The following is a 27,594-nucleotide window of genomic DNA, read 5'->3' as shown; positions in this document are numbered from 1 at the left end:
CTGTGTAAGGCATTGTAGCTTTGTAGGCTACCATTTAAAATTATTCAGTTTTCTCTCCGAGTTCCTGTAAGCTCACCTCAGATGATAAGATTGCTTTCAAAGACAACGCTGTTGAGTAAATGTTTACCAGTGCCACCAGAGGCATTAAAACTTTCCATGTGATGGGTTTGACTGTGCATTTCTAATGGAAAATGTTACCAATGACAAATGCTTAATAGTTCCCACTGGGAGTACTTGGCTTTGGTTTTACTATTTCACACTTGACTGTAGATGATTGACCCAAGCCCACAAATACAGTTAGCAACTTGCAACAAGAACTGACTAAATACCACTGGAAGTGGCTCTCCTGAGTAAAGCAGCATGTGTCTAGTGATCGACACGAAATAAAGATATGATGTGAAGTATAACATAGGGCACACTTAAAAATGATTTCAAACTTTTTTTTCTTACATTTACCCAGTAGACAGTAGTTCCTAATTTCTGCCAGTACTTCTATAACCAGCTATATGTAAGCACCATTACTTACAAACTACCATTTTCCTCTAACCTGTAGAAATACATTCCCTGAACATCTCTCAACATGGTTGAGGTTAGGAAATTTGCAGGTATGAATGTAAAGTGCTAGTTTTATTTTAATAATGACTATGTAGGTTCAAAAATAAATTTCTTAATGCATAATCTTAGTATAGCCCCAAAAACATATCCTTATACAACAGAAAAATTAGCAACATTCATACTGAGTTAAACATATAAGCTTGCTTTTCAATTGATTTGGACTTGTTCAGTATTATCAGTTGCTTCCATTATCATAAAGTCAGTTAAAAGTATCTTTTTCTGTTCCAACCATGTTACATGTGCAAGCCACAAACCTAATAACTGCAAGAAGTTCTAACCTAGAGCTGACTGGGAATTTAGTGCCAATATAAATATTTTTCTTTCCTCCTCTTCTGAAGGTGCTTTAAGTTCTAGGTATGGATCCAGGAGACAGGTAACTCACAATTAATCATCCCAGTGGCTATCTTTCATTAATGATTGACTCTAGAAAGAGTCACAGCAAAACCCAATGCTCTCCCTCACCACACATCCACAAACATGCACTTGTGTAGCAGGAGTTCTTTGATACCAGAGTCCATGCTTCTTAACTTTCTCCTTGGCGTGCTAAGACCAAATGTATAATCTCAGCTAAGGTAAACAAATTAAGCAGCCTTTGTATTGAATCTGCAAAGCTCTGGTCCTCATGATTCAATGTTACACAGAAGGTCACCAGGATGCTCAAAAACTTTGGAGAGAAAAATTAACATGCACAGATCTGAAAAAAAACAAGTCTAAAATTCTGTTAATCAAAATAAAAATACTGTAGATCACTTACTAACTTCTAAGAGATTTTGTTTAAAACATTGAACTGATGTATTCATTGTGTCATGAAGAGATATTAATGTCTATAATGTTATTGGAAATTATTTTTTAAATTGGATTGTAGTGGGATCTGTGTCCATGTGTTTGGCTGTGTGCCTTAATTGGAGTAAAGCCAGCTAGTCCGGGTGCTTTGATGTATAGTAGTTTTGAGATGTTAACTGGGTAAACAGTAAGGAGGATAGAAAATGTAAATTTGTATTTGTTGAATAAAGCATTCAAGAGTGGGAGTAATATCTTGCACCTAGCTAGAAGATGCCAAGCAATGTGTTTATTTTTTTCAGCTTACTAATAAAATTGGTGGAATGAAAGGATATTATTGTTAGAAGAGGTAAAATTAAAAATCTCGTAATACAATGGAAAATTTACATTCAAAGGAAAAGCTAGGTATAAACAGAAAGAAGTTTGCGTATGTAAGTCAGAGCCTTTTAAGATCCATCCAGCCTGTAATCCAACAACTGTCTGCAAAGGAGCCTCATCTTGAATTTGTAAGGTCAAATATGCTTTGCCGGGTGTCTGTTTAAACTCTATGAGCAAAATTTTCCAGCTGACATGCAGGTGGTGGAGCCCGCAAGTCAGCGCTTAAAATGTCGCATGCTGATGTCAGCGAGCAGCATCGCAATATTTCGGTCGGCGGGCACGCTCAGTAGCGGGATGCTCACCCGCCATTAACTGAAGGCCTCAATAAGGCCCTTAACTTGCCAATTGTCCAGGATTTTGAACTTCGGGTCAGTGCACGGGCCCAATGGGCAGGCGGGTAGGAGATTTTTTAATAAATCTCATGCATTGGTGGGATATGTGGACTCAGATGGGTTGTTCATGTTTTACATGAAGTTTTAATTGCAGGAAGTGTTTTAAAGTTGCCTGTTTGGTTGTTAGCAGTTCACATCGATTTCCAAGTGCTTTTTGTATACTTTGAAACCAGCCTGCAGACAGTAATCTTTATCGAGCCTGCAGCTTTCCGGAGGTCTCCATTTAGCCCGGGGGTAAGGGTTCTGCCATCTCTACTGGAGGCAGCTCCTCTGAGGAGGAAGGGAGGGATAGAATAAGGAGGAGGCCAGGACTGGACAATCAGCCTGCAAGGGAGTCACCTTTGGGAGGCCAGGCACAGGCACAAGAGGTGCAGAGCCAAGAGGTTGTCCAAGGTGGAAGGGGCCGCAGAAGACACCACTATCCTGCTGCCAGGGTATACAGGCGGCGAAGCAGCTACCTCAACATGACTGAGGTGCAGTGCCGAAGGAGGCTCCGACTCTCAAGGGAGACAGTCAACTATATCTGTCAGATGATTGGCCCTGAGATATCATCTGTGTGGGTGGACACCCCATGCCAGCGGCTCTGAAGCTCGCAGTTGCCCTCCACTTCTATGCCTCTGGCTCCTTCCAGGGGTCGGTGGGTGATCCTGCTGTCCACACTTGTGTCAAGCAGGTTGGACGCTTGGTTCAGACAGGTATTGACCTTCATCTATTTCCACTGCGACCAGGCAAGTCAGGCACAGCGAGCCAGTGGCTTCACAGCCATTGCTGTCTTCCCCCATATCCAGTGTGCAATAGACTGTACACATGTGGCCATCAAGGCGCCAGCAGGTGAGCCCGGTGCCTTCGTCAACAAGAAGGGCTTCCACTCCATGAACGTGCAGATAGTGTGTGATCACAGGATGCAAATTCTACAAGTCTGTGCAAGGTACCCAGGCAGCTCCCGCGACGCCTACATCCTCAGACACTCCCAGGTGCCGGGGCTCTTCAGTGCTCTGGCTCAGCTGGATGGTTGGCTGCTGGGTGACAAGGGCTGCAAAGGTGGCTCATGATGCCTCTCTGCCATCCAAGAACAGAAGCTGAGCAGCGGTACATTGGAGCCACGCCTCCACAAGGGCTGTGGTGGAGAGAGCCAACAGTCTTCTCAAGATGCACTTCCGATGCTTGGATCGCTTAGCGGGCACACTCCAGTACCCCCCCAGATCGCATCTCTCTGATAGTGATAGCATGCTGCGCTCTACACAATCTTGCACTGGAAAGGGGGGATGCAGTTGACGAAGACCTTGATGCCCTGGATGAGGCTGCACGTGATGAATCCAGCAGTGCCTCAGAGGATGAGGAAGCACAGGGCGATGATGAGAGGCAGCACGCCGACCCGCTATTACACCAAGGAGGCAGGGACACCCTGGACAATTTAATCCAAAGAACCTTCAGCTAGCTCCACACACATGGGTCAGCAAGAACAGCATTGCCTGGCGCTTCCACACGTGACACTTAGGTGCTACATCTTCCATCTTATCAGCTGCAACTAAGGGCTTAGTACAGAAACATCAATGTCCATTAAAATACTCATGTCTATGAAAAAGAAAAACGCACCACAAAGGAAACGCTCTCAGCCATGGTCAGAAAAGTGGACTTTATTATGTTCAAAAAAATAACAGACTTCTCCATTGCAATAAGAAGAATTTTGTTCCCTATTCTAAGGCCAACATAAAATCACCAGTGACAAACCCACTGAGCGCCTAATGTGCCTTATGCTTACGTTAACGGGTGCTACGTCTAGGTACCGCTCCATCGATCGGAGTGGATTGTGAGACAGCCTGCTGACTCTGCTGTCCTGTTGGCGTCGATGGCCCATGGAGCCTGTGCTGGCTCCGCTTGGGAGGGAGTGGCCTCAACGGAAGCAACACTGACTGGCAGAGGGGCGGAGGAGCTGCTGCCCTCATCCATAGCGCCCTGAGAGGAGCTTGCAGCGACAACAGGCTGCTGCTGCGCCTTGAGGTCTCTTTTGACCTCCCTGCTCACCGAGATGTAGGGGCACCGAGCACCAACGCTTGGTGCCCACAACATCTCCCACATTGGGAATGACCACCCGTGGCCAGTACTGCTGTGAGGGCTCGGTCAGAGCGTAACCCAATCAGAAGATTTTCCATCCGACTGAAACCCCTCTCCATGAGAGTTGCCAATCTCTCAGTGGAGGAAGCCTGAAGCTCTGCCCTGAGGTTCATGCCTTCACGTGCACTCTGCCTGGACTCCTCCATCGCAGAGACAACTGAAGCATACCCTCATGCAACCCTGCCAGATGCAAACACGCTTCCTGCTGCTTGTCCTGCAGCTGCTGCATTGGTGACAACTCCAGAGGTACATCATCAGTGCCGGACTCATCATGTGCCTCATCCTCTGCAGTCCTCTGGCTGCTGGCGCCATTGGCACTCTCTGTCCCTACCATCGCCTCCAGCGATTGTGAAGTGCCCTCTCCACTGTGACCTGGGACACTAGCCGACAGTAAATTCCCCACTGAGGTGTTTGTGTCTGCGCTGGTGCCTGGCTGGCTGAAATGATGTGCCGCAAGTTGCATGTGTTGTGCCTCAGGTGCGGGGGGGGTGGGTGGGCTGCGGTGTCTTTGGGTGCGGCCACCTGGTGGTGATGCTGAAATTAACAACAAGGACAGTGCATCAGTTAGCGTACAATCAGTTAAACCTTTCATCCCTTTCACCACCCCCCCACCACCCCCCCCCCCCACCCCTTCCAAGCCTCATAAGTCGCTCACCCTTCAAGACCCGAAGGAGACAAACATTGGTGGGGTGGAAAAGAGTCAAGAGGAGCCCCAACTATCAGACATGCATGCAGACAGGCTGGTCAGATGGCCTCAGGAATGCCACACGGCATGTTATGTGCCATTGGATTGGGGAGAGTGCAGAGGTACCTGACCTGGAAGCATTCTGGCCTGGAGAGTTGTGGTGCTGAGGAAACATCGCAAACACTTGCGACTTTTGCTGTGGATCACAGGAGATTGAGAGGTCATATCATTGACCTTCATACTGTTAGGAGGGGCATAGACTGGGTGGGCAGAAGGCAACATTTCCCCTTGGCGCAGGGATGAGTAACATGGTGGCATTTATTTAAGTTGAGTGTCATGAGGTTCACAGCTGAGGTGCTGAGGACCTTTTGGACACAGTAATGTGGGCGCACTGGCTGAAAGGGTGCAGGAGGTCCCAAACCCCTAAGATGCAATAAGTCTTTGGCTGTGCAGCAGCGATGCCATGACATGTTAGGCCACGATGACAGTTGTCACAAATGGGATAAGGTGACTTTGGAAGGTGATGGAGACGCAAATCCTCGAGGGGACGACCCACACGTCAGAATGTCTCAGTCTGTGAATGAGCAGTGTGGCAGCATTAACGATTGCAGCAACCATCAGTGGTTTGGATGGTGGGCAGACAGAGTGGATGGGACTGTGGACCTCAAATACCTGCCCGCTGGACCCCAGCCTCACCGCCCCCGGTTGCCCTGGCCACCTGCCTCCTGCCCAGCTCCATGGCCTGCTCCTCAAAGGCTGTGAGGCGCTGGAGCAGGGTGTACCCACCTCCAGTCCTCTGGCGCTCCCACAGATGGTGTTGACTTTTTGCCTGCAGAGCAGAGGGTTTATTGGGGCTGATCGCTCATGTACTCTGCACGCGCACGCCGCACCCCAACCACAGTGGCCCATCTGAGGCCTCCAGTGGCTCCTGTCCATACTACTGGTGATCAGTCCCCAGAAGATAGTACGGTTGCTCCCAAAGCCCCTCCCCCAATGGCCACCTTGGACACATTTGGCGTCCATCACTTTGAATAGCATATGGGTCTTAGCACCCACGGCAAGGGGGCGCAACCAGGTGTGGCGCCAATGCCAGCAGATGGCACTTGGCCACAACACCTTGAGGCACCCCTTGCACCATATCATCACCATCAATATGACGTGTTGGAGTTCTGATATTTGTCTAGCAGCCTCCCCTGCAGGTTGCCCCCAGACTACTCAAAATGCGACAAACACCAACATATGCTTTGGGGAGAACCCATCTTCTCCTCAACCACTAAGGCTGATGCAAGCATGGTTAGTGTCCGTTTTCCCACCCAGCGTGTGCCAAATGCCCTATGCAGTAACTACAGCAAGACATATGGTGGGTGGAGGGAGGGGGGGGGGGGGGGCGGTGGTGGTGCTCAAAGGCTAAGGCTACCTTCTGGGTCAAATGGCCAAGGCCGACATGGTATTCACCCTTCCAGAGCGCAGCAAATCATTGAATCTTTTGTGGCACTGGGTGCCAGTGCACCGCACATCATCAAGGGCACTCACAGGGTCACCAACCTCCTTCCACGCCTGGCTGGTGACGTGGGGGCCCTCCACCTTCCATCCTCTGGATACAACACATGCCGACAGCTGGAAACCTCATGGAGGAGGGCAGCAAGGCATGCATCAGAGAAGTGAGGGGCACAGTGGCCTGCCGCTGGCCTCTCCTGCAGCCTGCCCCCCTCCTCCTGCTCATGCTCCTGAGGAACCACAGCTTCCTCCCTCGCTCCCCAAATGGCCATGGTGCACTGCCTCAAGCAGGCTGCCTGGCCACTCTTTATACAGGCTGCCAGTTCCCCATTGGAACTGGCAGTCTGAAGCCACCTGCTCCCGCGACTATTTTCCTGTTCACAGGAGTTGCTAACCCGCTGGGCGGGCCTTAATTGGCCCACCCGCAGAAAATGGAGGCGCGGCCCGTTTCAGTGGTGGCAATCGGCTGCCCACCCGCTGCTGAGTTGGTCGTGTCCACCCGTCAAATGGAAAATTCTGGCCTATGGGTTATTGTTGCCTTGGTGAAGATTTACCTGGGAGAGATTAATTTGGGGATTTGTTTAAAAGTTATTATGGCAGTCATTTGTAGATGAGTCATTTGTAGATGTGTGTGTTTAATTTGTTAAATTAATAAATGTTTAATTTAGTTTTATAGACTTGGTGGTCTTATTCCTGAATTCAGAGCTGCATTTCAAACATACCAATTGAAAATACAGGTTATGACAGTTGTTCAAGTTTCCCTCTGGGGTTTAAACAACTTAGCCTTTATCAACTGATGTGTCATTACAATTGGATGAGGTCAGGAAACCAGCACAATGGTGAAGCATATGCATTAGATTTTACAAAGAAAAGTTAATATTTATAGATTCTTATGAAAGTTAACTTACTATGGAGTTTAATGCGGAGGTCGGGAATTTAAACTCCTGATGGATCTCGGAGCTTTTGCGCACGTGCAGACAAGGAGTGGGCTGCACATGCGCAGTTCTACATTTTTATGATGTTCTTTTGGCCCAGTGCGCCTGCGCATGAGGAAACCAGCGTGAAAAACTGGATCAGGTGACTGGAAGCTGAGTGCCATGGAAGACTAGGCAGAGGTCCAAAGGGAGAAGGGGCAGGGAGAGGTTCCAAAAGAAGCATCCCAGGCAGGGGACAGAGGCAGGAAAATGTCCGAGTTCAGTTAAAAAGAGAGGAGCAGAGAAAGAGGCTCCCATTATGTAAAGGACTGTGATTAACAGACTTTAAGTGAATGGGGCAAAGGAGAAGCCTTGGTAATTGAAGATGGCTCAGGAGAAGCCTTGGCAATTGAACGGGGTTCAGGAAAAGCCCTGGCAATCAAAGAGGGCAGCAGAAGGTTGGTGACTCCATGCTGTAGGCCATTGAGGCAAAGTTACCCCTTTGGAGCAGTCGTGTTCTGCCTAGTGCGGTCAGAAAGCTGAAGTTGTGCTTGTGAGTTGATGCTTAGGTGCAGACTCGGGAATCCAGAGGAACTGAATCTTGGCAGACGAGTTCGAGGTGGGCCGTCATTGAAGCCATCCAAGTTAGGGCGACTAATAGAGAGAATTCCAATATTAGGTCTTCAGAGGTGAAGAATGGAATCCCTCATGAGAGAGACAGAGTTTCAGTGAGCTTGGTTGACTCAGTTCACTGATGTTTGGATGGGTTGTTGAGAAATCCATGGACTCTGTTTTAGTCGCATTTTGGCATTTATTGTGCAGAGTGGTGCGTTTGACTGTATGACTGCATCCCATTCACATGTACCTCATATTAACCCCGATTATTAGAGTATAAGATAGATATTGTAAATTGCTTTATTTTTGACCTTGTATAGTAAAGTTCATTTTTGTTTGTTTAAAACCTGTGGAATCTTGTGGCTCTATTCTAGCAGAATCTTGAATCTCAAACTTTGTCTACTTTAAACAAAATGTTATTGGTCGCTAAGCAGATCTTACCAACAACTTGGAGGGTTTGGTCTTCATTCAAAACAAGATGCATAGTCAAGTTTCCTGCATGTAATCTGAAGTGACAGGGAAATTGGTCCTGTAAAGATTTTCTGAATGCCCAAAGTAACAATACACATTTTTTCCTTTTATAAACTTTTGAAATGAACCCCATCAGAACAGTCACCTTCACTGTCTGTTCAGGTGCAAAGATGCAAGAGCATACTTGAAAACAATACAGAGAATATTTGAAGTGTGAAGTGGATTCAAGAAAGAATTCAAAATAAAGGGTCAGTAATGTGAACACCATGCGAGGAATTAAATATTTTCTCCAATATACATGGTACTGAATTGAGACAAGAAAATTTCTGCTAATATCCAAACGCCTTCAAAAGACTAAATGAAAAATTAAAATCGTAAATCACCTTCAGCCAAAAGATATGATTTGTATTCTTGTTATTCTATAAAAGGTAAGTCCTTCCTTATTTCAGTCTGTTGAACTTTACCTCGTTGGCACGTTTGTGTAACCATTAAGGCTTAAATTTTCAAATTGCACTGTACATAGGCTTAGTGATGAAAAGCCTTAATTTGTATGTATTATGGAGATGATTCATGAATTTTGGGGTATGTTGTTAAGAAAATCTTAAAGTTGGCATCTCTTAGTGCTAAATATTGTAATTTAGCTTTAAGTAAGAACACCGTGGGTCCTTTGGGAGTGAACTAAAGTTATAACTAGATCTATTTGCACATGTGGGCTCTAGCAAGTCTAGCTTAACAGTAAACAGAAGCCAAAGCTACAATGCTGATTGGCCAGGAAGATGGCTTGAGGAATACAGTATTAGGCTTAATCAATGACTAAAGTATAACTGTCGCAGGGCTGAGGATGCTGTAAGAATCCAGTACTAGAGATCAGTGTATTCAGCATAGACAGGATTTCCAGGGCTAAAGCAATTGCCTTAAGAGAAAGTGATTAGCAAATATATAACTACTGAGCTACCAAGAAATTGTTTAGTCAAAGTCTAGCTCAGTGGAATCAGTAGTAAACTGCAGTCTTAGTCACTTTGGGAAAACCACAGTCTTTGTTAGAAAACAGTTTCCATTAGAAAGCGAAAGAGAGAGAGCGAACACTCAGTAGACAGCTGTGAAGTGTGTCGCTTCAGCAGTTAAGATGGACTGGAGTTGTGGGTTGGAAAAGGATCCACTAGATCTGAAGTCTTAAAACTGCAAAGGGATTGGAATGTATGTTGGCTAAGCTAAAATCTCAAAGGAAGTCATGAGTGAAGAGACCAGGTTCAAGGGACCAAGAAGAAATGACCCCAGAAGTCCCAGGATTCATGGAAAAAACAGACCAACACACGTTGAAGTATTGTGCCAGCCCTCGATTGATGGATTGCAGTGTATCAATCTTTATTGTCCAATAAACATTGTTAGTTTGCATTCTAAATTAATGATTGCCCTTTTTGCCAACATGGTTAGTCCTTGGCAAGAATTTCCCTTCTCTAGGCTAAGTCCAAATCCCTGCATCCCATTTATTTTCCTGTGCTGTGGTGTGGTGGGTTGGTTATGCACCTTCCTGAACATATCGATGGTTGTCTTAAGGAACCTGGCTGAGGAGTGATGGCACCTTTCCCCTGTATGGGGCCACCTTGCCTAGCTATATCTTCCATTGCTTGCCAAGTCAAGGCTTGCAGTAGCAATGTGGTACTTTTCATCAGAACATGTGTTGGCCTGACCCTCTACGCCAATGGCACTTTCTCCTCCTTTCATTGTCTCACCTTATTCCACCACTCACATTCAAAATCACCATTCGCTACCACCCACCCAAGTACAATAATTTTCTCAATGAGATATCTTTACCGCTTTCCTTCTCATCCTCAGCACTGAACAAGTTCTCATCCTCAGTTATCTCAACTCATCATGATCTCTCTCTCCTGAGTGCACTATCCTTTCAGGTCACCCCATTTTCCACAACACCTTCCAAGCCTGGGACCCCCAACCACCTAGAAGAACAAGGGCAGTAGATGCATGGGAACATGTCTACCTGCATGTTCCCCTCCTGGCCACATACCATCCTGACTTGGATCTATAACATCGTTCTTCACTTTTGCTAAATCAAAGTTCTGGAACTCCTTACCTAATAACACTGCGGTATACCTGCCATGCAGTGGTTCAAGAAGGTGGCTCACAACCTCTTTAAGGGCACTTAGGAATGAATAATAGATGCTGGCCTTGCCAGAAGTAGCCATATTGCATAAAAAATTGTAAGCAACATATTCCAAGACTGCAGGAAAAGCAAATAATGAGAAATGATGCAACCATATTCAGAGGTAATCAAATATATGTCAAATGTTAGCTTATTCAATCCACTAGACAACTGGCTAGATTTTCTACCATCTATCCTATCCAAATTGCCACAATGGCAGTGTGGCCCCTAGACTTCCCTCTAATTCTCTTCCTTTGATTTACTTCACCTTTAAATTGTTTACTACTATTCTCCCAACCCACCAAGCAATCTTCCCTTAGTCTCTGTATTCAGCAATTCTTCACCTATAGTGATTTCAAGCATTAAAACTCCACTGACTTTGCTGTCTGTGCCCTTCTTGAACCTCTATCTCCATTAAAATCTCCTATCTATACTCATGGCCACATCCTCAATCTTCCCTCTCATGTGGCCTCTCTACTTTGAATATCTTGCTCACTGACAAGGTCTTCTCCAATCACTTCTTCAAGTCCCTCACCATCCCCTATTCCCTTCCAACCCAACTTCTTTCTGCACACAACCCTGAAAAATTAACTATTGCCCATTGCAACTGCGCTCTGGAGGTCCTAACTACCTACCCTTTTACCTTCCATTTTCCATGCTACTTCAGCAGCTGCTTATCTACTCAATCACTACATCAGTTCAACTGCTGAAATCCTGAGTACACACTGCCATCTCAGTCATTCCTTCTGTTATGGCTCCTAACTTCACTTTAAGATCGAGACCATCCAATCGATTACCTCCGCAGCTTCTCTCCCTTCCATTGCCTGCCAGATCAACTTTCTCTCAAGTTCTTGCATGTCATTGCCCTGAACTTGCATATTCCTCTATTTTCTCTCCTTTCTCCCCTCATGCCCCTTCTGAGTTCATCTTGCCCATGGACCCACCTCCTGCTTCCTCAACCTTCCACTAAACTGTTGATCACCCAACTTCCATTCCTATTCACGTTTGCCGATTTTGTTAATGGTTCTCCCTCTTCAGGTGTCATCCTCTCTCCTTTAAATCTGCTGTCATTACGACTCTCCTCAAAAATCCAAACCTTGGTCGATCATAAATAACATCCTATGAGACAGTGACAAAGGTAAACTATCCCTCCTCACCCTTTGTAAAAAGTCTGCAGCCTTTGAAATGGTGGACCATGTGTTCTTCCTCCAAAGTCTCTCTACTGTTGTCCAGCTAAGTGGGACTACACTCACCTGGTTCTGTTTTATCTATCTAATTGTAGCCGGAGTATCACTTGCAATGGCCTCTCTCCCTGCTCCTGCACCATCACCTCTGATGTCTCCAAAGACCTATCCTTTATCCCTTCCTATTTCTCATCTAAATGCTGCCCCTTGGCAACATTATTCAAAAACACAGCATTAGTTTTCATATGTATGCAGACAATACCCAGCTCCACCTCACTATTACATCTCTTGATCCCTCCAATGCTGCTAAATTATCAAACTCTTATCCAACATTGGATGAGTGAAAAGTCTAAAGAAAATTTCTTTGGTCCTCGCTCAAAACTCCATTCACTATTGACTGACTCCATTCCTCTCCCTGGCTACTGTCCAAGTTTGAACCAGACTGATGGCAACCTTGGTGTCATATTTGACCCTGAGGTGAGCTTCTAACCACATATCCACAACACCACTAAGAATGCCTATTTCTATCTCTCGAACGTCGCATGACTTTTCCCTGGCCTCAGGTCATCTGCTGCTGCAACCCTCATTTGTGCCTTTATCACCTTTAACCTTGACTATTTTAATGCAATCTTGGCTGGCCTCCCCCAATTCTACCCTCCGTAAACTTGAGGTTATCAAAAATTCCACTGCCTGTGTCCCTATTTGGACTGAGTCCCATTCACCTATCACCTCTGTGTTCACTGACTTACACCGGCTCCTGGTCAAACGTCACCTTGATTTTAAAATTTTCATCCTTGTTTTCAAATCCCTCCATGGCCTTACACTTCCGTGCCCTTGTAATTTCCTCTAAACCCACAACTCTGAGATATTGGCACTCATCTACTTCTGGCTTCTTCAATATCCCCAATTTTAATCATTCCACCACTGGTGGCCAGTTCAGCTGCCTAGGCCCTGAGCCCTGGAATTCCCTCAGCATAGCTCTGACTCTATCTCTCTTTCTTCCTTTAAAATGCTCTTTAAAACCTACTTTTTGGGTCAAGCTTTTGGCTACCTTCTTTCTTGTGGCCTCACGTAGTTTGATACCGAATTCTGCTTTATGGTGCTCTTGCGAAACACCTCCGGACATTTTATTACTATATAAAGGTAAGTTGTATTTATAATTTTTAAAGATCTAAACTAGATCTTTGTGTTTTCTATTTTCACTTAACTCTTTATAAGCTCTGGTAGCATTGTGGTGCATTTGCAACAAGGTAGATGATTAAAAGGCACAAATAGAGGTAAATGGTTATGATCTAACTGCCAATACAGGAACTTGGTTGCAGGATGACCAATACTGGGAACTGAATATTCACGGTATTCGACATTTAGGAAAGACAGATAAAAGGAGGCGGTGTTGTAAGGGAGGATCTGAGGTAAGAAGAACAAAATGTGGAATCTGTTTGGGTGGAGCTAAGAAATAGCAAGGGACAGCAAACATTGGTAGGAGTTGCTTATAGGCCACCAAACAGTAATGGTAGTGTGGGGCATAGTATTAATCAGAGTGATTGAGAAGCATGTAGCTCGATAATACAGGAATCATAGGCGACTTCAATCTGCATATAGACTTTATAAACTTAATGAGTTCTAATGCTGTGGCAGATGAGTTTCTGGAGTGTGTTAGGGATGGTTTTCTGAAGCAGTATAATGAGGAGCAATTATGTAACGAAAAAGGGCTAATTAATAATCTTGTTTGTAAAAGAGCCTTTAGGGATGAGTGTTTGTGATATGATAAAGATTTTTACATTATGTTTGAAAGTGAGGTAGTCCAATCTGAAGCTAGGGTGTTAAATTTGAACAGAGAAAATTATGAAAGTATGAGGAGCAAAGTGGCTGAGGTGGGTTGGGAAAATGCATTAAAAGTTTTGATGATACATAGGCAATTGATAGTCTTTAAAGAATTATTATACAGTTTACAGCAATTATATATTCCTTTAAGGCACAAAAGCCCAAAAGGAAGTCAGTCAACCGTGGCAAACAAAGGGAGTTAAAGATTGTATAAGATTAAAAGAAAAGGCTGATAAAGTTGCCAGATATAGTAGTAAACCGGAGGATTGGGAGGATTTTAAAATATAGCAAAGGAGGACCCAAGAAACTGATAAAGAAAGAGAGAATAGAATATGAATCTAAGCTAGCAAAAAACACAAAAAAACAGACTGTAAAAGCTTCTATAGATATGGAAAAAAGGAAATGTTTGGCTAAGACAAATGTGGGTCCATTACAGGCAGTGTCAGGAGAATTTATAATGGGGAATAGAGAAATGGCAGAGAAGGTAAATATTACTTTGTGTCTGTCTTCAGAGGACGATACAAGAAATTGCCCAGAATTAGATATCCAAGGACATAGGTAGAATGAGGAATTGAAGTAAATTTGTATTAATAAGAAGGTTGTATTAAATAAATTAATGGGACTGAAGGCTGATAAGTCCCCGGGACCTGATGATCTATATCCCAGAGTGTTGACAAAGGTAGCTATGGAGATAATTTATGCACTGGTGATCATCTTTCAATAGATTCTGGAATGGTTCCTGCAGATTGGAAGGTAGCAAATGCCGCTCCACTATTTAAGGAGGGAGGGAGAGAGAGAAAACAGGGAACTACAGGCCTGTTAGCCTTACATCAGAAATATGGAAAATGCTAAAATTTATTATAAAGGATGTCATAAATTGGCACTTGGATAATAATGACTGGATTCGGCATAGTCAACATGGATTTATGAACGGGAAATCATGTTTGATAAACCTGTTGGGAGTTTTTTGAGGATATTACTAATAGAATTGATAAAGGGGAGTCAGTTGACGCAGTATACTTGGATTTTCAGAAGGCTTCTGATAAAGTCCCCCACAGGAGGTTGATTAGCAAAATTAAAGCACATGGGATAGGAGGTAATTTACTTGCACGCATTAAGGATTGGCTAACAGGTAGAAAACAGTAGGAATAAACAGGTCATTCTCGCGTTGGCAGGCTGTGACTGGTGGAGTACTGCAGGGATCAGTACTCAGGACCCAGCTATTCACAATATATATCAATGATTTGGATGTGGGGGCCAAATGCAATGTTCCCGAGTTCGCAGATTACACAAGGTGAGGTGGAAATGTATGTTTTGAGGAAGATGCAAAGCTGCTTCAAGAGGATTTGGACAGACATAGTGAGTGGGCAAGAACATGGCAGATGGAATATATGAGGAAGAATGTGAGGTTATCCACTTTGATAGGAGGAATAGATGCACAGAGTATTTCTTAAATGGTAAGAAATTAGGAAGTGTAGATGTACAAAAAGACTTGGGAGTCCTCATCATTGAGTCACTGAAGGCTAACATGCAAGGCAATTGGGAAGGATAATTGCAAGAGGATGTGAGTACAGGAATAGCAAACTGTTGCTTCGATTGTATAGAACCTTGGTTAGACCACACCTGGAGTACTGTGCACATTTTTGGTCCACTTACCTTAGGAAGGATATTGTTGCCATGGAGGGAATGCAACGAAGGTTTACCAGACGTGTTCATGGGACAGCAGGACTGTCCTATACAGGGAGATTGGGGAAACTGGGCCTATATTCTCTAGCGTTTCGAAGAATGAGAGGTGATCTCATTGCAACCAACAAAATACTGAAAGGGGTAGACAGAGTAGATGTAGGTAAGATGTTTCCCCTGGTTGGGGAGTCTAGAACCAGGGGCACAATTTCAAATTAAGCGGGAAGCCACTTAGAACTGAGATGAGGAGAATTTTTTTGACTCAGAGGTTTGTGAATCTTTGGAATTCTCTACCCCAGGGGGCCAGTGAAACTCAGTCATTGAGTATGCTTAAAGTAGAGATTGACAGATTTCTAACTGCCAATAACGTAAAGGGATATGGGAATAGTGTGGGAAAAAGGCATGGAAATGGATGTTCAGCCATAATCAAATTTTATGGTGTAGCAGGCTCAATGGGCTGAATGACCTACTTCAAGTTTCTATGAATGTGCATTGTACCCCCTCCAAAGTAAACTTACATTTCCTCAGGTTCAATGTCCAAAACTGAATACAGCATTCTGCATAGGAAATGAAAGCCCTTATGGCTCAGTAAGTCTATTTCTTTTTGGACTCAATTGATCATTTTTAAAGGTTAGCTTTGTAATCCATTATATCATCCTACCTGAACATGTCTAAATACAAACTCGTGAAACTGGAAAAGTGTTAATTGACAATTTAGCATTTCAGCTATTTCTACTTTTAAAGCAAGGCACTTCATCTAAACATTATTTAATTTGTATTTAATAAAGTTGAATAGTGAGAAAAACATTTGTTTTTTTTATTCATTCGTGGGATATGGGCATTGCTGGCTAGGCCAGCGTTCATCGCTCATCTCTAATTACCCTCGAGAAGATGGTGATGAGCTGCCATCTTGAGCCACTGCGGTCCATGTGATGTAGGTACACCCACAGTGCTGTCAGGGAGGGAGTCCAGGATTTTGACCCAGCGACATGGAAGGAACGGCGATATATTTCCAAGTCAGGATGGTGAGTGGCTTGGAGGGGAACTTCCAGGTGGCGGTGTTCCCATGTGTCTGCTGGCCTTATCCTTCTAGATGGTAGCGGTCGTGAGTTTGGAAGGTGCTGTCTAAGGAGGCTTGGAGAGTTACTACCGTGCATCTTGTAGATGGCACACACTGCTGCCACTGTGCTTCAGTGGTGGAGGGAGAGAATGTTTTTGGATGTGGTGCCAATCAAGCAGGCTGCTTTGCTCTGGATGGTGTTGGGCTTCTTGAGTCTTGTTGGTGGTGCACTCATCTAGGCAAGTGGAGAGCATTCCATCACGATCCTGACTTGTGCTTTGGAGATGGTGTACAGGCTTTGGGGAGTCAGGAGGTGAGTTACTTGCCACAGGATTCCTAGTTATTGATACTTTATTCACAGAAGGAAAACAAAGTTTAACATTAAATTGAACAGTGCGTAATACTTTATGTATCTGTACCTACCATGATACCACCATTTTGTTTTCTTTGGATTTTTATTACATGTCCTTACATAAAATGAATTATCAGGAGGCCGCCTCTGTAATAAAGCAAATAAGTTGATATGGTTAACATTAATGCTATTAGACACTTCATTTCACACACCAGAACAAACCACCCAAGGATCTGCCATCATTTGTCCTCCACATACTGTCAAGAGTCATGTGGCACAGAAGGAGACCATTCGGCCCCTTGAGTCCATGCCACTCTTAATTGAGCAATCCAGTTAGTACCATCCCTCGTCTCTATCTCCAAAGCTCTGCAAATTTATTTCCTTCCAATTTCCTTTTGAAGTAATTCTTTGATGTCAATGTCCGATTGGAACTCGCTCTACATGTTTTCCAGACTGGTTAGAGGTGGCACTGGGTGCTTCATGCTGAAGCACAGTCCGTGAGCCTGGTTTGGTCTATGGTATAGGTCCTAGCCAAGGACAACCATCTTCACATCACATTTGCCTCCACTACCTTCATGGGCAGGAAGTTCCAGGTCATTACCACCAACTCATTAAAAAAAATTCTTCCTCACATTCCCCTTGCATATCTTGCCCAAAACCTTAAACCCATGTCCCCCTATTCCTTGTACCATCAGCTATTGGGAACAGTTTTTCCTTGCCTATCTTATTCAAACCTGCCATAATCTTGTACCACCTTATCAAATCTCCCCTCAATCTCCTTTGCTCCAAGGTCAAACCAGCTTCTCCAGCCAGACTTGTAGTTAATTCACCCATCCCTGGAACCATTCTGGTAAATTTCCTTTGCACCCTTTTCAGGGCCCTCACATTCTTCCTAAACTGTGGTGACCAGAAGTGCATGCAATACTCTAGATGTGGCCTAACCAGAGCTTTATAAAAGTTCAGCATACCTTTCCTGCTTTTGTACTCAATGCTTCTATTTATCAAGCCCAAGATCCCATTTGCTTTGCTAAACGCTCTCTCAACATGTCCTGTCACCTTCAAAGATCCACGCATATATACCCTCCCCCCAGGTCCCTCTGTTCCGGCATACAACTTAGAACTGTGCCATTGAGTCTATATCACCTCTCCCTATCCTTTCTGCCAAAATGAATCACCTCACACTGCCCTGTATTATACTACGCTTGCCTGTCTATTCTGCTAGCATATCTATGTCCAACTGCAGTTGATTAGTATCAACCTCACTGTTTGCCACTCCAAATTTTGTATCATTGGCAAATTTTGAAGATTTACACTGTATTCCAATATCCAAGTCATTAATATATTTAAAATAAAAAAGCAGTAGTCTTAGCACTCACTCTTGGGACACACCATTGTCTATCATGCTCCATATGAAAAATTTACCACAGCTCACTGTTTTCTGTCCTTAAGCTTTTTTTAAAATCTAAGTCATCACTGACCTTCCTATTCCATAAGCCTCAATTTTGTTAACCAACCTTTTATCTGGTACTTTGTCAAACACTTCTTAAAATCTGTATAGACAACATCCACTGCATTCTCTTCATCAAAAAATCAATTAGTCAAGCACAATCTGCCTTTTTCAAATCTGTGCTAGTTATCCTTAAATAACTCAAAGCTCTCCATGTGCCTGTTGGTTTTTCCCCGATTATATGACTGGGGAATAATTTTCCACAATGCTACTGGAATAATTGCAAAGCCAATGTCATACAGATGAGGTTCAATTTTCTGCCTAAGTTAGCTGATCTTGGCCAGAGATAGTTTGGTGTACTATTATAGGTCTCTGTATATGTGGGCATGTGATGGAGATTGGGGTATGAGTCAGCACTCACGCTTGAGACTTCTATTGGAAGTATGCATCTCAGGATTAGCTGTGACAACCCATATGGTTAATAGCCTGCTGATTTAAATATCCATCAGTGATCTATTCCACAAGTGTCCCAAAGTAAACAGGATATATCAGTAGTGCTTAACACTAGAGGGGCCATTAATTCCAGCAGAAATGATGCAATTATACATTTCGTTCCAAAAGCAATTAAAATGTGATCAGAAGAAAATACTGGGCAAACTGAGGGTGATAGAAAAAACATGTTTTGTGATAAAAGAAAATCAATGTTTGAATGCATTTCTACTGTTAAATTTTATGTGAAATTTTAACTTTTATGAAAGATGTTTTTTGCAAGCAAAGTTCTTGGCTTCGTACAGCTAAATGTAAGTGACGGGCTAACACTGTTTAATCTCAGCCCTGCATTGCTTTTCAGTCTGCAGCCCTTTTGAGGAGGTGTAACTATTTTTCTGAATACATATTGATGAAAATTTGCTGCTAGTACATAGAGAATAAAAGGAATCACAATTATCAAAGAGCTGGATACTGTTACCTTTTTGGAAATGGTAACTATTGTGGTCAATTGATGGATTTTATTTATAAGGAGTTTGAGAAAGCATTCAACGAGGTTCAGTGATTCTTAACAAAAATTAGAACACCTGGAATTGGAGGCAACCTACGGACATGTGTAAGGAATCAGCTAGGAGGTAGGAAACAAAATAGGGTTAATGGACATGTACTTAAATAGATAGGAAATAACTAGTAAAGTCCATTAGGGATATGTACTGGGGCTTCAGCTTTTCACCATAGTTACAAATGACTTAGATGAAAGACCGTAGAGCCATCAATCCAAATTTGCTGATGACATTAAGTTACGTGGTACAGTGAATAGTGTGAATGGGAGCATAAAGTTGCAATTGGGCATTGATAGATTAAGTGACACGGGCAAAACTGTGGCACACAGGGGTAGGAAACTGGTCTACCCAAGCTGCTCAAAACGGCTCATAGTGAATTGGCAGCCAATTTATCAAAATATTCCTCCCACTAGAAGTTCAAACTGCTAGGTCAAACAGTTTTTGGAATCTCATTCACTGTCATTTTTACTCTGTTTAAAATTAAAAATCTTGGCAATATCCTTCCAGTCATAGAAAAATAAAAACCTGGTGAAAAACTGGCTGCTGATTCACTACAAGCCTGTTTCATTATGCTTGTATTGACCAATTCCTTATGGAGTTTGGGGGGGGGGGGGGGCAGTGTCATCCCCTTTTGAATCCAAGAAAGCTCCCGGTATTTTCTAAATGGCGAGAGGCTGGGAACTGTAGAGATTTACAGGTCCAAGCACAGAAATCATTAATAGCTAGTAGGCTGGTTTATTAAAAAGGGATAACGGAATGCTGATCTTTGTCTTGAGAGGATTGAAATAGAAAGTGAAGGACGTGGTGTTACAGGCATACAAAGGTCTGGGTTAGACCATTCCACCAACCCCACCCACCCCACCCTTTGGAAGGTAGTGTTCAGTTGTGGGCAATAGACCTATGGAAGGACGTACTGGCCTCAGAGGAAATTTTACCTGAACAATACTGGGCTAAAAGGGCTAAATTATGATGACAGCTTCATGGTCTTATATGAGTATAGAAGATTGAGTAGTGATTGAATTGAGGTGTTTAAGATGATTAAAAGAGTTGATTGGGTAGTCAGAGAGAAACTATTTTCTATGGTGGGGTAAATCTAGAACAAGGGGACAAAAATTTAAAATTTAGAGTCAAGCCATTCACGAGGTCAGGAAGCACTTAACCACACAAAGCACAGTGGAAATCTGGAACTCTTACTCAAAAAAGCTGTTGGGGTTGGGTCTTTTGAAAGGTTCAAAGCTGAAATTGATGGATTTTTTGTTGGACAAGGGAAATGGAACCAAGATGGGTAGCTAGAGCTAAGATACAGCTCAGCCATGTTCAAATTGAATGGCAGAACAGGCTTTAGTGGGTGAATAGCCTAGCTTTCTTCCTGCATTCACGACTGCTTTGGGTATGGGCCGGATTTTCACAAGTCAGAATGACTTTGGAGACCTTTAAAAATGGTGAGCAGGACCCAGAGGCAGAAGTCTACCCCTATTTCTGGCTGATACAATTTCTGTTGGGAGGGGAAGGGGGTGGGGCATGAATCACATAGGTGCACAAATCTGTTGGGTGATTTGAAATTAGTTCTGAGTTTAAACATGTCCCATTTTCTCTGCTCTGAGGGCCTTAACCCGCAAGCAGGAGTCATAAATTTATGGATGAGGCGTAAACACTCTTAAAGGGTGAATAAGGTCTGTTTAAGTGTCATGATTTGAAGTTAATTAAATCCCCATGCCTTTAAAAATGATTAAAAAATGGATAGCCGAGTGAAAAACACACGTAACTAGAATGCATTGATTGACAGACCAACTGGTGAGGCTTGGCAAAAAATCATTACCATCTATTCCTGCAGTTTCAGTAGACTTCATTGTTGACATTTCCCAAGGACTGTTATTATAGCTGAGCCCATTACGAATGATTGGCTAAGTTTCAAAAGGTCAAAAACCACTTATCTCAGATGGGGGCTGAATTCACATTCTGATTGAGTTTTTAAAGAGACTGTTAAAGGATTAGCTGTTTTTTATGTTGTTACTGAAAAGAAATTTATTTGTTTTTATAACAGATTGACAACTTAAGGAAATTTAAAATCTTTGAATGGATTTCATTAATGAGAGGATTTTTTTCTATATCAAATATGTATGAGTGAAAGTTCTATTAGATTGTTAGGTTTTGTTTTCTTTGCCACATGGCTCCTGAGATCTGCCCATTGTGGATCCTGGGTGAGTGGCTTTGCAAGGGCATGGGGTGGTATGATGTAGCTTGGGGTGGGGGGGGGGGGAGGTTGAGGACCACAGAGCCTGATGGCCTTTTATAATACTGGGCTGAAATCTAGGAGAATGGAGGCAGACCTTCTAACCAGCCCTTTTCGACACTTGCCCATTTCTAAACTGCCTCCGGAGGTAGTAGGCTGACTCAATCACACTGCCGCCTTCCTGGAGCGAAAATTGCATGTGACAGAGCCATCAAGGTAGATCTGCTGAGTCAGGAGCTGCGGCCTTTGTAGGTAAGGTAGCTGTGGTAAAAATCCAGCCCCTATGAGTTAGAGTCTTGTAGTGAGACTGAAAGCTACAATCACTGACTCTGAGGCAGGAATGCTACCAACTGAACCAATCTGACAATATTGTGTTTTTCATGATTTCAGGAAATCCAAATAACTTCACATCCAATAACATATGTTTGAAGCTCAATCTCTGTTGTTATACAGGGAAATGTGGCAATCAATTTCTGTACTGCAAAGTCCCACAAACAGCAGGAACAAATAAACGACCAGATAATCTGTTTTTTCTCAAAGGTGATGCTGTCCAAAGGATATGGATGACACTGGATGAACTCCCTATTATTCTTTGAATGTCATGTAATCTTTTACACTTATAAAGGAGTGCTGGTCTCTTGTGAAGCACTTCTTCACACAAAGGATAGCAAAAACCTAGAACTCTTGTCCCCAGAAAAAGCTATTGAGGCTATTGAAAATGTCAACACTGAGATTGACAGGTGTTTTTTTTAAGGCAAGGTTTCTTTCAATTTGTTCATGGAATACAGATATCACTGGCAATGTCAGCATTTATTGCCCTTCCTTAATTTGCCCTCGAGAAGGTGGTTGCAAGTCAACTTCTTGAAAAGCTCCATTTCATTACTGTGGTTTTTGATATAACAGAGTGGCTTGAGAGACCATTTCAGAGCATAGATGAGACTCAACCATATCGCTGAGTCTGGAGTGACATGTATGCCAAGCGAGGTAAGGATGGCAGGTTTCTTTCCCTGAAGAATATCAGTGAACAGCTGGGATTTTACATCAACCGAGTAGTTTCATTATCACCATTATTGCTACTAGCTTTATATTCCAGATTTATTTAATTAACATAATTTAAATTCCCCAGCTGCCATGATGTGGTCTGAACTCTCATCACTGGAGTATTAGTGCAGGCCTCTGGATTACTAGTCCACTAACACAACCACTATGTTACCGTACTCACGCAAAAGGTATTAAGGGTTGCAGGACTGAAGAGGGTAGATGGAATTATTAGATAGATCAGCCATTATTTACTTTGTTACCAAGTCTTCCATTGTCTGTAATCTTTAAAACCATACTCGCTATACCCAAAACCTATTTATACATATAAAACCAAAAGACAATGGTCTTAATACCAATGCCTTGGAGGCTCCACCGCTTACTTCCCCCCAGTCAGAGATACATCTGTTCACCAATATTCTTGACGTCGTATCCTTAGCTAATTTCGACCCCATATTACCACTGTTCCTGTAATACCATGTGCTTCTATTTTCTGAATACATCTGTTATAAGGTACTATATCAAATGTCTTTTGAAAGTCCTTTTATACAACATCTGTTGCACTATATTCATCAACCCAGTCTGTCACTTCATCAAAGGGTATGGTAGCATAGTTACTGGACAATAGGGACCTCAACTAATAATCTAAGGCATAAGGTTAAATCCTACTTTGGCCCTTTGTAAATTTGTATTCAGTTCATTTGGTAAATCTGGAGTAAAAGGTTAGTTTCATGAGCACCATTAATAAGGCTATCAGATTGCCATTAAAAATCAACTGGTTTACTAATGTCCTTCAGGGAAGAAAATCTATCATTCTTACCTGGTCTGGCTTATGTGTGACTCCAGACCCATAGCAATGTGGCTGACTTTCAATTCCCTTCTGAAATGTACTAACAAACTACTTAGGTGCATCAAATCACTATAAAAAGTTGCAATAATAAACTAGGCAGATCACCCAGCATTGATCTAGACATCTGACTTGGACACAAATCAGCTCAGTTGACCCTGTCAAGTCCTCCTCACTAACATCTGGGGACTGGGGTCAAAACTGGGAGAGCTGTTGCACAGATAGCCTAACAGTCATACTCAATCATATGGATCAGCCAACATCCAACAGTCCTCCATCATCATCTCTGGATATGTCCTATCCCACTGGCAGGACAGGCCCATCAGAGGTGATGGCACAGTGTTATACAGCTGGGAGGGTGTGGCCCTGGGAGTCCTTAACATTGACCACGGGCCCCATGGAGGCTCATTGTATCAGATCAAACATGAGCTAACCATCCTCAATTGAAGAGTTGAACACCACTCAGAAGAAGCAAGGACGCAGGACATACTCTGGGTGGGGGATTCCAAAGTCCATTACCAGAAGTGACGCAGTGGCACCACATCACTGACTGAACTGGTTGAGTCCTCAAAGACATAAATGCTAGATTGGGTGCGTGTTGAGAGAACCAACATGAGGCAAAAGGGCTACCTGACCTCATCCTCATCCAATCTACCTGTCACAAAAGCATCTATCCTTGACAATATTAGGAGTGGCCACTGCATAGTGGAGATGAAGTTGTGTCTTAATATTGAGGACATCCCCCATTGTGTTACGTGACACTATCACTGTGTGAAATGGGATAGAATTGGAAAGCACCTAGCAGCTCAAAACTGAGCAGCTTCAAGTTGCTGCATGCCATTAGCAACAGCAAAATTGTATTGCTTCACATTCTGCAACCCCATGGTACGGGATATCCTTCAATCCATCATTACCATCAAGCCAGAAATACCAGGCACACCTGAAAATAAGATACCAACATGCCCATAAAGGACACATGAATGCTAAACACCAGAAGCCACATGCTACAGATAGAGTCAAGCAATCCCACAATTAAAGAATCAGACCAAATGTCTGCAGCCCTGCACATCCAGACATGACGGTGGTGGATAAATAAACAATTAACATGAGGAGGCATCTTCATGAACAGCCCCAACTTCAAGTGGTGGAGCCTAACAGGAGAGCAAAAGATCAAGCTGGTGTTTATGATCATCTCCAGCCAAAAGTTCAGAGTGGATAGTCCATCTTGGTCCTCCCACCATCATAGATGCCAGCCTTCAGCCAATTCAATTCACTCCGCATGATACGCAGGCTGAGATTTTCCATGCCCGCTGGTGTCGGGCGTGTTCGATGGCATGAGCACACAATATGGCACAATTGGTTTCACAATGGTGTGAAACCAGTTTATGATTGTCCGCTCAGCCTGCCGATGGCGGGCCGCATTTCCTGCCATCGGACGTCAGGAACCCCATTGCAATACATCTGCATGTTATTATTAGGCACGCCTGCCAGAATCGTCCCCTGCTGCTGGATCGTCCGGGCATGTCAGCAGGAAAACATGCCGACGTGCATCTGGCGGGCTGCACTTCACTCGGAGCTTCAAGGTTTGTTTGCCTAGCTTGCTTTGGTCAGCACTTGCAGTCATCAGTACCAGGCTTCACAAACAGAACCCACAATACTTCTAGAGAGGTTCACAGCAGATCTCTACCTACTTGAAGAGCAATACTTCTTCAAGTAGGCATTCCTTGAAGAGAGGTGGCAGTCAATTAAACACTAAGACAAAAGCAAAAAACTGCGGATGCTGCAAATCCAAAACAAAAACAAAAATACTAGGCCAGCCATATGTGGGTGGCTTTTCATGGCTGCAGGGCTAGGGCTTGCTTGGGGAGAGGGAGAAGTGGCCTCAGGCAAGGAAAGAGGTTGCAGGACAAGGGCTATACTGGGGAAGGAGGGTAACCCAGAGTGTGTGTGGGAGCACATGCTGATCAGTGCAAGTGGCCTCAAGATGGCGAGGGCTGAGGAGGCAGTCTCCAGAGGAGATGAGGCCAGATGGACACGTGAGGGTGTGTGTGTGAGAATGGGCGATGATGTCCCTTGAGCTGGCAGTGAATGAGATGCCAGTGAATCTGTGATGGGCTTGAGTGAGAGAGTTTGGAGTGATGAGATGGTTGCAATACCCTGACTGAGATGACATCATTCATCCTCTGTCGGCCAGAGTGGAGTTGGAGGACACTGCAGCAGGCCTCCACGACATCTAAAAGGCATTCCAGTGAAACGCCATCAAACCTGGGGGCTGCAGTCTTCTTGCCTTTTATGGAGATCTTCCCTGCAGCAGTCGTGGTCTGGAAGCACTGAGATGTGGTGCGCACAGCTGGACTTTAAATAGGGTGCCTGGCGTGAAGCAGCGGCGAGGTGATGGTGGGTGAGTGAATGAGAGCCTGTCCCCAATCGAAATGGCATGTTTCCCAACAATGCATAAATAATGTGGTGGGTTTGGGACGATACGGCATGAAAACCTACCATTGTAGCCGGCGGTAAAAGGCCTGCCATCACACTAAGTGCAAATCTAGGACGATTCCGCCCCAAGAAACAGCTCAGCATGGCACCCGACAATGTCCTAGCTATACTAAAGATGACATGGGCTCTAGAACTAGTTGTGCCTCTGGTCAGCTGCCCCAGTGGAACTACAACACTGGCATCTATCCAACTAAAATGCAAATTGCACAGATGTGTCCTGCCCACAAAAATGCAGGACAAATCTGACCCAGCTGATTACCGCTCCATCAATCTACCCTCAAACATCAGCAACAAGATGGAAGGTGGAAGAGTGTTATCAAGTGGCACTTATTCACCAATAACCTGCTCACTGAGGTTCAGTTTGCGTTCACTAGTCTAAAGAACAAGTACGCCTGAGTCTCTCTGAAGTTCAATACCTCCCAGCCTCTCACCGTTTAAGAATTACTCCGCATTTCTGCTTTTCCTACCAAAGTGCATATACTCATTTCTCCATATTATCTTTCATCTGCCAAATTTTTTTGCCCATTCGCTTTGCCCTGAAGTATTCTTTGCATCCTCCTCAAAACTCACACTTCCAATTAGTTTTGTGTCATCTGCAAACTTGGAAACATCACGTTTAATCCCCACATTCAAATCACTGATATAGATTGCAAAAAGCTGGGGCCCAAGCACCGATCCTTGCGGAAACCTACTAGTCATGGCCTGCCAACCTGAAAATGACCCATTTATTCCTACTTCGTTTTCTGTTATCCATTTCTCAATCCATGCCAGTATATTCCCCCAATCCCATGTGCTCTAATTTTGTGTATTAACCTATTCTGTGAGATCTTACCAAAAACTTTCAGAAAATCTAAATATGCCACATCCACTGGTTCCCCCTTATCTATCCTGCTCATTACACCCTCAAAAAACTCCAAAGGTTTGTTAAACGTGATTTCCCTTTCATAAATCCATGTTGACACTACCATTATTTTCCAAGTGCCCTGTTATCACATCCTTTATTATAGATTCTAGCATTTTCCCGACAACTGATGTTTAGCTAATAGATCTGTAGTTCCCTGTTCCCTCCCTTCTTAAATAGCAGGGTTACATTTGCCACCTTCTTTATGCAGGAATCATTTCAAAGTCTATAGAATTTTCAAAGATGACCACCAATGCAACTACTATCTCTGTAGCCACCTCTTTCAACACTCTAGGATATAGATTCAGGTGCAGGGGGTTTATCCACTTTAAGTCTCATTAATTTCTCTAGTACTTATTTTTTAATCAAAATTAATAGCTTGCACTTCCTCATTTACACTAGTCCTTTGATTTTCCAATATTCCTTGGAAGCTGTACTCACACTAGGATACAAGTGCTGTCAAATAAATCATTTGTGGACCTGTGCTCATTGTTGATACTGCAGCTACTTTAGGAAATTCCTCACTCAGCCAATCTACTGAAATCATGTGAGTTAACAAAGCAACAAGGGAAAGGTAAACTAACGGTCCACAGAAACGTATTGCTGGAAATTTCTGATGAGATTTAAGTTGCACTTGCACAAAAAACACATTACTGCACCTTGATATTCCAGTTTTATGCAAATACTGAAGAAAATTGTGAACATTCTAACTCTGGAGTTAATTCTAAGTAGAACTCTTTTTTGACCTACATCTATCAGCGCATGACAAGGGTGCCTTTTTGTTCTAGTTTAGTATTCTGCAAGGTATGGAGAAATTTTATATATCAGTATACAAAACCATAGCAAGCTGTATTGTT

At 43.5% G+C, this 27,594-nt stretch overlaps 1 protein-coding gene across 1 annotated transcript in view; it reads right to left on the bottom strand.

Annotated features, from left to right (window-relative positions):
- Positions 1-27,594, bottom strand: part of ube2wb (ubiquitin conjugating enzyme E2 Wb) — a 93,775-nt gene that overhangs the window by 5,093 nt on the left and 61,088 nt on the right. The window contains exon 5 of the mRNA XM_041190150.1: positions 16,798-16,873. Within this exon, the coding sequence (XP_041046084.1) occupies positions 16,798-16,873 (76 nt within the window). The remainder of the gene's footprint in view (positions 1-16,797; positions 16,874-27,594) is intronic.

This window comes from Carcharodon carcharias, chromosome 6 (assembly GCF_017639515.1).
Source record: "Carcharodon carcharias isolate sCarCar2 chromosome 6, sCarCar2.pri, whole genome shotgun sequence".
NCBI classification, from domain to species: Eukaryota; Metazoa; Chordata; class Chondrichthyes; order Lamniformes; family Lamnidae; genus Carcharodon; species Carcharodon carcharias.
This window is presented reverse-complemented; position numbering and strand designations above follow the sequence as displayed.